At 30.3% G+C, this 14,921-nt stretch overlaps 1 protein-coding gene across 5 annotated transcripts in view; it reads right to left on the bottom strand.

Moving 5' to 3' along the window:
• Positions 1 to 4,118: 4,118 nt before the first annotated feature.
• Dhps (Deoxyhypusine synthase) overlaps positions 4,119 to 14,921 on the bottom strand; it is a 29,777-nt gene continuing 18,974 nt past the window's right edge. For all 5 annotated transcript variants that reach the window (XM_076465129.1, XM_076465132.1, XM_076465130.1 and 2 more), the window contains 5 exons: positions 14,346 to 14,432; positions 13,405 to 13,510; positions 8,569 to 8,672; positions 7,640 to 7,765; positions 4,119 to 6,181 (listed from right to left, as the gene is read on the bottom strand). In XM_076465129.1, the coding sequence (XP_076321244.1) occupies positions 6,086 to 6,181; positions 7,640 to 7,765; positions 8,569 to 8,672; positions 13,405 to 13,510; positions 14,346 to 14,432 (519 nt within the window). In that variant the 3' untranslated portion in view covers positions 4,119 to 6,085. The remainder of the gene's footprint in view (positions 6,182 to 7,639; positions 7,766 to 8,568; positions 8,673 to 13,404; positions 13,511 to 14,345; positions 14,433 to 14,921) is intronic.

Genomic DNA, 14,921 nt, shown 5'->3' with positions numbered 1-14,921 from the left:
AAAAAAAAAAAAAAAAATCTCAACCCAAACGAGCCGTTTTTACTTATATAATTTTCTCTACATGTGGGTTTTCTCGTCGTCACTGAGAAAGGATCAATGTAACAAACAATACGCGTTAAATGCATACAGATCCTAATACTGAAAAGAAAGATTGTTTCCAACCGTTCTTTGAATATGATATCAGTATGAACAAATATTTAAATGTAATTATTTCCGCCAATAATATGAATCCGAACAATGTTATGAATGCTTTTTTATTACAAAACTGTTATAAACAGTTTTTAAGAAAATATTTTGTGTGTAGTTTCTTTTAAAATAATACAAAACAATAACAGTTTTGTAACAAAAGGCTTGTAGAAAACATTGTGCAAAACAAAACATAAAATTTTGTTCAGCCCTCTATTTAATTAGTTCGTTTATTTTGGGGCCCGGCATGGCCAAGCGCGTTAAGGCGTGTGCTACGTAATCCGAGGATCGCGGGTTCGCATCCTCGTCGCGCCAAACATGCTCGCTCTTTCAGTCGTGGGGGCGTTATAATGTGACGATCAATCCCACTATTCGTTGGTAAAAGAGCAGCCCAAGAGTTGGCGGTGGGTGGTGATGATTAGCTGCCTTCCCTCTAGTCTTACACTGCTAAATTAGGGACGGCTAGCACAGATAGCCCTCGAGTAGCTTTGTGCGAAATTAAAAAACAACAACAATCGTTTGTTTTGGATTTCGTGCAAACCTACACGAAGGCTATCTGCACTAGCCGTTCCTAATTCAGCAGAGAAAGTAGTTAGTCATTACCACTCACCGCCAATTCCTGGGTTACTTTTTTATCAATGAATAGTGGAACTGATAGTAACATTATAACAATCCCACGGCTGAAAGGCGATCATGTTTGACATGACGGGAACTTGAGCTTGCAACTCTCAGGTTGCGAGTTGAGCGACCTAAACACTTGGCCATGTGAGGCCTATTTAATTAGTATAACCAAACAATCTCTAAGCTAGCTAAACTACTCAAATTACGTTGTAATTTGAAATCAAAGACAAAATTGAGAAACTTACACAAAAACAGTATTTATATGTTTTTGATATAAAATGAAACCTTTAATTTTACAATTTATTATTGGAAGAGTGAAAAACATTCCTCTATTTTTCTCTCCATATAATTATAAATGTATTTCCTTATGTTTATTATATCGAAGTATTTGATTTATATTCTATATTCATAATAATTATACGTATTTAATAACTTTAATACCGGATGTCAGTTACTGTTATGACTGTTGCCTTATATATCTAGGTTAAAACGTAGTTTCAAAATTAACAAATTTTTATCAGTCGGTGCTCGTTGGGTGTTGTCGAATCTGCCCAAATAACACAGAAATTGTTTTCCGGCAGCCACTGTTTCTCAATGTTTTTTGTTCCCACTATGGGATTAAGTACATTCTATAATAAAAAAATTATTAGCGCGGGACTAATTCACTTACGAATTTGTCCCTCGTTGGCTTCCCTTAAAAACTATTATCGAGTTATATCAGGATGTATCTGAAAGTGTGATACCCGTTCAAGTCAGACAGTTTAAATTTCGCACACAGCTATAACGTCGCACATTATAACGTCCCCACGGTTGAGAGGACGAGCATGTTTGGCGCGATCGGGATGCGAACCCGCGACCCTCAGATTACGAGTCGCACGCCTTAACACGCTTGGCCCAAGTCAAACAGTAATACAAAAAGTTATATGATGCTATTCCAGAAGAATGGAAAGACTTGGTTGAAAGAGAAATTCCCCCAGTTATAGGTACGACAAAATTTATTTTTTAGATGTGTGATTCAGATGGTGAAAACGTTATCCACTTAAATGATCTTCCTGTTAAAAAACTGATTAAGTTAATGTACCAGAACTCCATCCCCAGTAGTGAAGAAATTACTGCATGGAAAGATATTTTAAGAGATACCAATTGGAAAAAAATACATAAATATACTTATCACTCAGGGGCGTAGATTTTTTACACCCGATGGGGGGTGATGATTTTTTGCAATCACTTATCTGGACTGTTCAATTTGCAAATTGGTATTCTCTGATTACGTGAACCTGAAAGCTGTAAACATGCAGTCACAGAGTAATCTTGTTGCCACGACACTTGCAGGTATACTTAAGTCTACTGACTGATACTTATGAACTATCGCTTAGATCGAAAAGCTTAGAAGCACGCCTATATTAAAGATGTACATTTCGGCTACTTGAAAAGCCTATATCTAGACCTAATTATGTAATTCGATTGGTAAGCACACTAGAATCACAAGAACAAACACACAATTTGTAGGCTTGTAATGCAATAAAACAATTCAACAGACCAAACTCTAGGGGGGATGATTGTATGCACCATACCCCCCACCTAAAATAAAGGGGGGATGTATACCTCCATCCCCCCAGGATCTACGCCCCTGTTATCACCCATTTAAAGGTTTTGTCTTTGCTGTTGTGGATTATTAATTTTATCATAATGCTTTAATGACGAACAATAAACTTGTTCATATGCAAACACATGAAACTGGTTTATGTACACTGTGGTAAAGACACTAAAACAGTGAGACATTTATATTGCCTGTATCCAATGGTTCAACCCTTATGGATATAAGTTTTCGACACTATTTCCTTTATCATTCAAAAATCAGTCGCAATGAATCAGAAACGGCTAATTCTTGTACAGGGTTTTCTAGACGGATTAAGAAAAGACGACAGCCTCCAGTGTATGTTTTTGATTACATTAGCTAAATACTGTATTATGACTATTAGGAAAATTTGTTTAGCCAAAAATATCCATTTAAATCTGGTGTCATTTTATAACGCTCCGTTAAGAAAGAAAATAAGTTTTGATTATTCCAGGTATGTTATTCGTAATGATGCCAATTCTTTTTTCAATTTTATTGTAAACCTGTTCGTCCTTGTTCACAACGTTACATTATTGTGGGTCTTTTGATATGAGCAATTACAGATAGTATTAGGTGCATTCAATTGTATGTAACTGTGTATTATATTTTTCTACTTGTTTTGTATGTAATATATGTGATTATGAGGCCTCTTCAAAAGGTTTGTAAATAAAAAACAGTGTTGCCTGAAAGCATGCAAGTATTTTAATTTTAACGTATAATTCCACATATGAATTCACCGACGTTATGAGTGTTAAACAACACTTATTTAGCCTGCTTAGCACCAAGGAAAACATCGTTTACCTTGTTTTGATACACGTCATGAGTAGATGCTTTCTCTGTTTTCACTTTCTGGTGACACTCATAGCTTCACTGCTCGTTCAGAAGTGTTTTTTATAAAATTATTTCAGATATTTTGCATCATTCGTATCGCCTTCAATGTTTTAAAATATTTTTAAATAAAAGTCGTTATTAACCGTGCAGCTAAAACACAAATTCGGCCTTATTTGAAATTTGTTTTTTCATAACATGGGTAATAATATCTTTATTAAAAATATTATTAAATTGAAAATCTGTAATACAAACGAATATTTAAATGAAATCATTTCTGTCAATAATATCAATTGTAAAAACTTTCATACTTTTAACGTGTTATGATAAAACACTTATTCCATTACAATCTGTTGTACTGAGTGACAGGTAGCAGCATATACTTCTCTCTTGATATGACAGATCTATAGAACAAAGTTGTGAGCCAAAAATTTTTTGAGATAAAAATAATACATAGGTGTACATCCTCAGAATCTCCTTAGTATGTATGAAAAGGTTCAGGTATTTAGGTTCTTTTTCCTCTCAGAGATATGTCGCTGATAGACTGTTTGATACACACACAATTTTATTAGTATAGTATTTAGTATCTGTAGTCCTCACATTGTGCACATCATAGTTTTACATATATATTTCTCTACAAGTGTTTTCTCGACATCACTGATATCATAGTTTTAATTAATTCTTCAGTAATTCTTCTTTTGAACAAATATTTATTTAACCACAACAACAGATGCAGATAGTTAAATGTTTGAACTGTAAAAAACAATTCATTGTAAATATTCTATTTGTAAGCATTATTTATTTATCAAGAATCTACACTCTTCTTAGAAACTATAATTATATAAACAAGTACGACAACTATGAAGTATTAAAACAGATTATGGTTTTATTATTTTGAATATACATTGTAATCAAAAATAATATTCAATACAAGCATTTAAAATAATAATGTTAATTACTTCAATTTTTGACCAATCATATTACAGCTCCCTCAGCTAATACAGATAGATTTAATTAAAAAATTAATGAGCAGAAAATTGGAGAGATTAAGACCCTTGATTGTGACAAACTGACCCAAAGTTAGGAAAAAAAAAAAAAAAAAAAAAACACCAGAGCCAAAAAAATGATTGGATATGCAAGGCCACATAACCCAATAATACAATCTAAAAAAAGCTTCTTATAATTAAAAAACATATACTCATAAGTGAAATTTATAAAATACCTTACCAGTATCATAAACATAGAAAGAAAGGAGACTACTTTACCTGTGGCATTTTTATATGTTCTTTACCTTTGGATTTATTGTTGAACAAAGTAAATCATATTAATTGGAAGTGAAGAAATGATGCTGACAGAATGATAATGAGAAAGACAAGTGCTCTAAGGGGTCAAAATTGAATTAGATTAAAAGAAAGCAAGGAGTATGATACTGATTCTGGAGAAGATGGAAACACTGAAGCCTCTAAAATCATTGCTGCTATGTATAGTTGCATCTTTTTATAATTCATGGATTTCATATCTGAAAAAGAAATTCTGAATAACAAAACCAGGTAGTTTATTTTTACCAGTCAGCACCTCATGAGATATAATATTTCAAAGTTTGGTGAGATGTCTAGAGGAGTTGGTTTTTCATGAAAGAGGGGGTGGGGGTTCTTAAAGGATTTCAATGTATTAAAAAAGATAAAATAAAGCTTTAGAAAGAAAAGGTGAACACCAGTGGATTTCATATGTGCAAAAATTGTTTTTAACAAAAATATTTTTTATTGAATATCCGTTGACAAAGAAATGAAAATTCACATACAATAGTTCACTTCAATACGAGAAAGTTTAAGAAAAGTAGGAAAGGAACTGAACTTTTTGTCTGTTCTCCCCCTCGCTAATACACATTTGTAAATTATTAATAACAATTAATTTATGATGTGTTCCAAAAATACATGTTTTGAGATTTCTATTTATTCAATTGTATCTATTTAAAATTAATTTCATCGTAATGATAACAAACATAAATAAAATCATACTAAGGAAAGTAGCCATTTTTAAATTGGTAAGTATATTTCTGCTGCAAACAATTAGGTCTGACTTAATTCTTGCTTAACAGTTGCTAAGAAGTACAACTGTAATTTATCCAACATTGTTCATAACTTTAAACTAAAAGCTTATGCTTGAGTTTTGTACTGATATTCAGTGGAGCAATAATACATCTGTTAAATTCACTAACCACATTTCAGTTTTAATTTCAAGAATTCAGTAAAGAATGTAAATGCCCAAATTTACATTTTGATTTACATTTTCATTAATTATAGGATGAGCACATTTTTTTTTTTTATATACCATCTTCTCATGGTTTCAGAAAGCTATTCAAATTTCAGCAGCTTTTAACAACAATTAGATCTTTATGCACTTAAAATATTTAATTTATTACTACACTTCTATTACTTAAAAGTAGACAAAGATGTTCAAACCACTCAAAGATTATTAGGAAGTTAGTTAATTGGTTTTCCTTTGCCCATATCCAGTTGAATCTGTTCACACTGTAATAATTTTCTTCAATGTTGCTTTTCTGTGGTTTCAACTTCTATGTAGTTAAATTGTAGTATATATACAATATTGAATAGCACAGTAAAATAAAACAAAATCAAAAGGACTGCATTAAAAACAGCAAATCTAGACCTCTGACTAGTGACACTGTTATAATATACATATTGTATAAAGGTGTATCAGGTTTTTTTAAAGGAAATTAAGTAGAATTTATTAAAGATAAATGTTATGAAATCCATTAACAAGGAGGATCTTATAATAAAAGCCAAGGAAGAAATATATAACATGGTATGTCTAGCATGAAGATAGTTTTGAGGAATCTTCATGATGACATCTTGCAAATGTTTCTGCAACTAGAAGTGGGAATACTAAAGTTGCATCTCCATATACCTGTAAACAAATTTCAAGATTTAAAATGAGGAGCTTATTTCTGTTCTCCTTGCATTACGTTAACAACTGCCAACCAGCACATATTCTCATCTGTTAAATGCAACTGTCAAATTCAAAAACTTTTAATTGAAACATATTTAATTGTAAGAAAACTTGTGAAATATAATACCTACGAATGTAAATGTAAATAAAATCATGACCCATATCTCCAGAATGTAACTGAATTAGTGAACTTGTAGGATATCGATAATTCTTGATGAAGCTGTAATGGCAAAATATTAAGCTAATAACAAATCACAGACAATTACCGTTAAAGAATCCTTAGTCCAATACACACCCATATACTTACATTATATATATATATATTATCAAAAAGTTTCCAACACCTGGTTTTAGTAGTTTTTTATTGAATGCTCGTATACATTTCATGTACATCACTAACAAAAAATTATAATTATAAACTCCAAGTAAATAGTAAAGAAGTCAGAAATGAAAAAAAAAACAAACAAAACAGAAATCATTAAATTCTGTTTCACAAGTGAGGGTTAACAAGATTTGAAATGTGTGTTTGAGAAGTAGGAAATCTATGTGCAGACTTTTTTACATAACAAAACGTAAGTTTTGTAGAAAGTGTGTAGCTATCACAAGTAAAAAACCTAGTAATTCTAAATATGAAAAAAATGTTTCACTGTATGAGCCAAAAAACTCAGTACATTAGTCATTTCCAGATTTCAACTAGAGAAGCCGTTTCTAAGTACAGAAGTCTTAAAGATAAACACAAAGCTTCCCAGTGCACCAGCCCCTCATATGTTAAAAATGAAATCTTTGTATACAAATCACTAGTCCCAGTATACAAGTTTGTAAATTCCAAATTAATGTTAAACTGCAATAACTATCATGCAAACCCCTTTATCCCAGTGTGGCCTAGACAAATCTTAATGACATGGGTTGGTCACAAGGTGATTTCCTCGTAACCAAAAAAGAACCAGTCTGCTCTTGTCTAGGTGTAACTTAACTGCATTGTTCTTTTATAGAAACAAATCACTGCCTCAGTGATCTTGAAACTATTAGAGGGAAGTATATCACACATAATGTTTCAATTCAGTTTCTAATTCTCAACTAAATCTTAGGAAAGGATGAGCTACTTGGTTAAGAACTGCTAAGAATTATATTATAGTATGTCTTAAATTTTATGAAACTAACTGAACTGCAAGATAAGTTGTTATTTTTATATTTGAAAAGTTTTAATTTTTATGGACCAAAAAACCAACATTAAAACGAATGCCAAAATGAGGTACAGAATGACAAACTGGTAAGTAAAAGAAAATTAGTTGTTGACGGGCATTTAAGATTATTCAATTATTAAAGCAATAAAATCTCAAATCATTTTGTATGAAAATAAAAAATATTCCCCTTTTGGTAAAGTACATACATATATATATATATATTCAGCATTACCTTTACTGGTCTGGCTTCTCTTTTTATTTTGCCCCAAGATACTGCTTCATCTGGCCGAGCTCCAGAGTCACTCCCATCAAATTCACAGGCTGTATTAATATAAACGGAAAAATCTGCTCCATTTCTCTGAAAATATGATGCAAGTTTTAATAACTTTCCACATTCAAGTAAAATTTTGTATTTTAAATCTACACTGAACAGTTGTAATTACAAACATCTACATAAATTTGCTAATGTGTCATAAAATTAAAAAAAATATTAATGAATTACAACAGAAAATAACAAACTTTGAACCTATACATTCAGAATTTCAGTCCCATACACTAACCACCAGACTATGCTCAGGAATTCATACTGTAGTAAAATATTCTTAAACATACTAATGAACAATGAAAATATGTTTGAGAACAAATTACAAACAAAAAAACATACCAGTTACTTACAAAACTGTTGAACTATTTTATGCTTTATAGTTTGTGGTACATTCAGTAGGACTTGCAAGTAATAAAAGCAACAAAGAAACCGTACTATTCATTTACATAAGTTTAATTTTCATCTTAATATGGAATCAAGGTGTTATTTAACTTTCACTGATGCTTGCATGTCCCCCTCAATAGCACTACTGTCTTGTGAGTTTGAAATTTTATATCACCATGAAGAATGGATACTTCCTCTGAGAGTTCCAAAGTTTAACAGTTTTAAATTTCAGACAAGTAATCAAATACTAAAAACTTGTGTCTTTTTGTATTTTATTGTGTTTCTAAAAATATATCTACACTGGGAGAGTTGTTTATTTACAAGCATAGCAGTGTAAGAGTTAACGACTGCATTAGTTTTCAAATTACATACAAATAACTTACTTATTACTAGTTTGGATATAGATCATACCATATCATTCTGTTGAGAAGCATTTTTGAATGTGGTCTTACCATCATATTGGCATTGCAAATGTGATGTTTGACTATTCCACCACCTAAGATAATGATCCCCGAGTTGAAAGCTTTCAGTGAGATAGCGTTAATTCGTCTTATATCTGCAAGCAACAAATTTAATCTGAAATACATACTTCTTATAGACTTTCATGTATAAATAACTCAAGATCTATGGCTAAAATTTCTTTTATACAAATTATTTTCAAAATAATTTTTATTTAGCTTTTAATTTCTTTCATGTACACAAAAAACATGAGTTTAAGATGTAGTTATCATTAAAAACAGTGAGTAAAAACCATAAAGTCTATTGACTATTTTTTATTTAATTTTTTTTTCTACATTTTAGTTTAAATTAAAATTTGCCAATGAAGAAGTCCATTTGGTTGTTTCATAGGATTTTAGTACCTGCCTCATAAATGAATAGCTGAAAACATTCTTATTTACCAAGAGCAGTCAGTATAAGCTAGATTTTATTATAGTACTAGGAAATAATAAGTAACAGACTCACACACAGAAGGTTAAATAATCATTAACTTTTATCAATGTAGAATTGCAATAACACTAACAAATTTGAAATTGTTTGAGTACAGATTATAAAAGATTAAGCAAATTCAGTTACAAATAACGTGTTGTGTACATAAATCCAAATAATGTCAACATTTTCCAAAGAATATATTCCTGCTCTCTTATGCCAATGAAATATTATTAAACTTCAAGTGAAATAAAAACAAATTTAGTATAGTACATAAGTAACAGCACTCTTTTTAATCTTTATCAGTCCAACTAATCAACAGTTAAAGAATAGAGATTGTGGTGGAAAGCCCCAGTAGATTTACCATAACAACATTATGGCAAGTTTGGTGATAATGAGGACTTTCAATTCATGGGCTCCCTCTTACCCATAAATTACCAAAGCTAAACAAATTTGAAGTAGGAAAATAAAGTTATAAAGCTAAAAGTAGGCAGAGCACAGATAGCCCATTATGTTGCTTTGTGCTTAAGTAACAAAAAACAAACATGACAATAAACTTTACATTACTTGTTTTATTGGAATAATTGAAAATAGTGATTCTAACTTAGATTAGTTATTATTTTTGACAGCCACAACAACAAGAATTTAAATTAATTGCTTGAAAAATCAAAAACAGTAATTTTGATGAGTTGCTTTTATTGAAATTTCATGTAATCAATCAACTTGTGTGACACCAAGCAACGTAATCATTGCTTATTCATATTTGAGTATATTGCTCAAGTGATTAAATCATACAGCTCTACTGGTGGCAGCAACCTTTCTAACACTGACCAATGTTATTAATGCCAGAGGTGTCTGCAGATATTTCATTCTAACACTCCTAGAATGAGTCACTTGTCTCCTGCTATACATTTTTAACAGGTTTTGATGCTAATGGTAAGGAGTCATTTGATTTTACTTCATTATCTCTATCTTCAAACACACAAGATGACAGAATTAGCAGATAGGATCACTAAAGCATCAAGTAGATCCCTGAACATTCCTAAATAGTTAACTAGGCTTTTTCAGAAGTTAAAAAGATCTTTTGAAACCTTCTAACTTACATAATTGTCTAAAGCTGACAGTGTCAATACTTTCTCCATCAAATTCTGCTTTTTAAAGAATGCTACTTTAAAACAAGGATCCAACAAAGTAGTTAAGGTGAAACTTACATTACTTTGAATTTCAACATGATTCCCTGTTTGCAATCCAAAGTAAGTTGTGTTGTCCTTTGATAGGTTCTGATGAAGAGAAATCACAATAGATATCACTTCTGAAGTTAAGTTTGTGGAGATAATATTTTTAGTAATTTCTTGAAATGATTGTTGGAATGTCAAATGAGTCTCTAATAGGGACCACTGACTATTCTATTGAGGTAAATGATGTTACTATCAGTTGTATGCAAGCATATTGTTCTCTCTCTCTTTTCTTAAAGTCCATCAACAAGATAGGTATGATGAATTCTATCTTGTCTGTACATTTTTTTCTTTTTATTTAGAAGTATACTTAAATAATTGTGCACATCTATTAATTTTACTGACTGTTATGAGTTCAACTACAGTTCACTTGGATCTAAGGGTATTCATGGCTACAAGCCATAATGTGTACATGGAGGAAACATTATTTACTTCATAATCCAACATCACTAGAATCACAATATTTACTCCATTATCTATAATCAGAAGATGAAAACAGTTCTATTAAATTTCTCATGTACTTATTAGATTTTTCAACATTTTCTCTGTTGTACCATCAGTAACAATTGCATACAAATGATTGATTTTAAGTTTATTTGTTTGTCTTGAATTTTGTGCAAAGCTACACAAGGACTATCTGCACTAGTTGTTCTTAATTTAGCAGTGTAAGACTAGAGGTAAAGCAGTTAGTCATCACCACCCACTGCCAACTTTTAGGCTACTCTTTTACCAATGAATAGTGGGATTGACCACCACATTATAATGCTCAATTGCTGAAATGGCAAGAATGTTAATGCTACAGGGATTTAAAGCTACAACCCTTACAAGTTGAAAACCCTAATCACCTAGCCATGCCAGGCCCACTTGACTTTAATAAGAGTAAAAATTTACAAATATATTACATTTTATGACACAGTATCTTGTGATGCTAATGAAACTGTAGTTTGTTATATGATCAGATATCTTATGTTTGTGAAATACGAGAGACATTCAAAACCTCACCAGCAATTGTGGTCTTGTATTCTTCATACACATCTGGGACAATGCTTCCAGATAAACAAGTTTTGCTTGCAATTTATATGGTGATTGTGATTTCTTTGTCAAGTAAGCAAGGCCCTAATTGTACAGTGTAGTTCTGTAGTATTATGACCATTAATGCCCTATGTGTTTTTGGTAACATTCATGAATGGCTTGTTGTTTGGTAATTCCACACAGGAAACTTTTCACATCTGAAGTCATATATGATAATCAGTGAATATAGAGGTTGTTATTTATCCTGTCACTGATAAAAATAAACTAAACCAGTCTCACAGATCAGTGTATGGTAACTGATACATCTTATTTACTGACTATTACTAAGACAACACTTGCTGACATGTTACAACTTGAAGTTATTGTAAGGCATATACTACAGGCTGAGATTCAAAGCTGCCTTCTCCATGTTTAATATAGTTACCTTCTAATATTTCATATTTACTATTTAATTTACTTGCATGTTCTACAGGTTCTAATGACTTGAGAAACTGATAAAACAATTTGTTTAAATAACTATATAAATTATTTGGTTATTTAGCCAAAAGATTGGGTTGGATATTAAGAGTTTGGTTACGTTTCTGAACTAATAAAAAACATACTTTTAAAATTAAAAAATAATCATGAACAGTAAGGAAACAAAAACTAAAATTTTACTTTAAATCTGAATATATTTAGTGATTTACATGTCTATGAGCAGTACACATACAATGATTATTTTGTATTTATAAAATCATCAGTACTTCAAAAAAATAAAAATGATAATGTTTCACACATTATGTTCATAATGAATATTTAGGCTTCAGTGGTTGGCTATAAGTTTTATTTTTAAATTTTTTTATTTCATATTTTACTACTTTTTTCTTATTCCATTTTTCTTTAAAGAACTATATCTTCATTTAAATTTTATTTCACTTGTGACTTTGTATGTTTCCCCATACTTCATATTTTGCTATTATTTTTGTAATTAATTTAGTAACTTATTTTACTCTTCACAAAGCTACTTATGTTTAACAAATTACTCAGATTATTTTGAAAAAAATTTTAACTATAGTTTGTTAATCAGTATGTTATAACTTGTAACATTAGAAACATTTAGTACTTTAATATTTATTGTAAATAAAGAGTTACCAAAAATAAGAACCATACTATTGCATTTTTCTCTTGTGAATAAATGACAGCAGGGTTGTTAAACAATATATATACAACATTTCACCGAGAAAAAACTTCTTTCCCTATATTAAATTTCTTAATTAAGGTTAATTACATGATATATAAATATGTATATTTTATACAGAACTATAAAAATTACTTCAGAAAAAACATTTCTTATTCTATTAAAATATTTATTGTTACTCTATTTTTTTAAATTCAAAACAAAAGCACAAACTATACAAGTATAAATATCAAATTAGTTATCATATAGCATTTACCTCAACTATAAATGAGATTAATACCATTTGGTAGAAACCTGTTTTTTAAATTAGTTTTAATGAACTGACAACAGGAAAAAAAAAATATATATATATATATATGAATCAATAAAACACTGGATTCAGTCTTAACCATTCTATTTAAGATGCTGAACAATTTTCGAGGGGCATACAGAAATTGCAATGAAACATGGTTTGGTTTGTTATGAATTTCGTGTAAAGCTACATGAAGGCTATCTGCACTAGCTGTCCATAATTTAGCAGTGCAAGACTAGAGAGAAGGCAATTGATCAGTATTGCCTACAACCAACTCATGGGCTACTCTTTTACCAACGAATAGTGGGATTGACCGTAACTTTATAACACCCCTGCAGATGAAAGGGCGAGCATGTTTGGTGTGACAGGGATTTGAATCCGTGACCCTTGGATTACGAGTCAAGTGCCTTAACCACCTGGCCATGCCAAGCCTACAATGAAAAAGTTATATTATGCCCAGTGTAAATCATGTTTAAATGTAAAAACTGTTATGGTATATCATTTATTGTATGCCATTTCTACAATAAAACTTGTTTTATTTGACTTCTTTGTGTTACCTAAGCTGAATGTTTATTTAATTTCACTTAAAAAAAAAAGATTCAGAAAAAAATTTAAAAAATCTTACCTTGAACAATGTCAACTATCAAACCTGGATCTTTAAAAGAATGAAAATATAACATATCTCCTATAGAACCATCAGTAATGCCAGGGCAGAAAATTGGTATTTCATTCTGAAGACAAAAAAAAAAAAAGGAAAAACCAAAAGCAATGAAGTCTAACAGCTTTAGTTAGAGAATAAAAATGCAATCTAATATTACAAATGTAAAAATCTGAAAAAACTTATTGAAGCTCAATGTGTTTTCTTATCAATGCATTTTTTTTGCTATTATGTGAATATTTCAAATAAATGATACTTATTTCAATTCATATTTCAGCTAACTGCAAAGCAGCCCTATAGAAAATAGCAATAACAACAAACACTTCACACATTTTTCATATACAACTTTAGTATGCTTTAAAAGTTTAATGTTACTGTAGAAACCTGAATAGAATTGTTTATTACATTATACTAATGAAAATTTGCCTTTTTTTGTTTGCCTGATCAAGTTTATACTTCCCATATCTCTCTCTCTCTCTCTCTCTATATATATATATATATATGTATATCCAGCCCTGATCATTTGAATATCAATTGAGCTTTCCCTACCTTTACTGCATCTATCAAGTATAAAGTTAACCCATTTCAAAGGTTAACCATCCTGTTAGTGTAGGAAAACTGTTAAATTGAAGATGATTCAAACTCTGCTAAAAAAAATTATATTTGTATACACTTGTACTATCACTCTCACAACTAAATAGGACAAAGAAGATGCATTAGTTCTATAAACATTAATTAGTAACAATGACAACACTTTTTGTAAATACTTAGATCTAGAGAGTAACAAACATTAACTTATTTTAAAAATAACATGAGTAAGTTATGGGATAGAAATGTAATACTTCCTGCTACAATTTCATTCTCAATATAATGAAAGGTTTCTCAAAAACAATAAGAAATGTATATACCTTTGCTGCCCAGTAGCATATGGAGCTTGAGTCATTAATTTCTTTTCCGAACCGAGTTATCATCTTCGAAGGTGACCATATCATATTCTGTTTTATTGGAAAAATTAAATAAGAAACTTAACATTCATTAATATATCTATTTAACTGCCTTTTAAAAAAAAAAGATATAACATTTACAAAATATCAGTTATAAGTAGTAAATTGCAGACAGTTAAACAAAGTTATAAATTTGCAAAACCTTAATTTACAAGCATTTAATATTCATAAACTTCATTATTTTTAGTTGATCCTGATAAAGACTACATTGACTGAATTGCTTCTTAAATTTCAAAATCGCATTTATTTTTAGGTATAACCAGTGTCTTTTTTAATTTCATTTCAAAATCTATTATGATAGACTTTGATCAGACAAAAGAGGTTGATTAGTATTCACATTTTCCTGAAATATTAGCATCTAGTCAAGCAGGGCCGATATCACTTCTCATGATTCATTATATCACAAATTATTTAATTGTTGATATGCATCAACTTACCACAATAGATTACAAAGTTGCAGCTGTTTGATTTATAATGCAA

Source organism: Tachypleus tridentatus, chromosome 10 (assembly GCF_004210375.1).
Source record: "Tachypleus tridentatus isolate NWPU-2018 chromosome 10, ASM421037v1, whole genome shotgun sequence".
NCBI lineage: Eukaryota > Metazoa > Arthropoda > Merostomata > Xiphosura > Limulidae > Tachypleus > Tachypleus tridentatus.
Note: the sequence above shows the minus strand (reverse complement) of the source record. Positions and strands in the feature narration are given on the sequence as shown.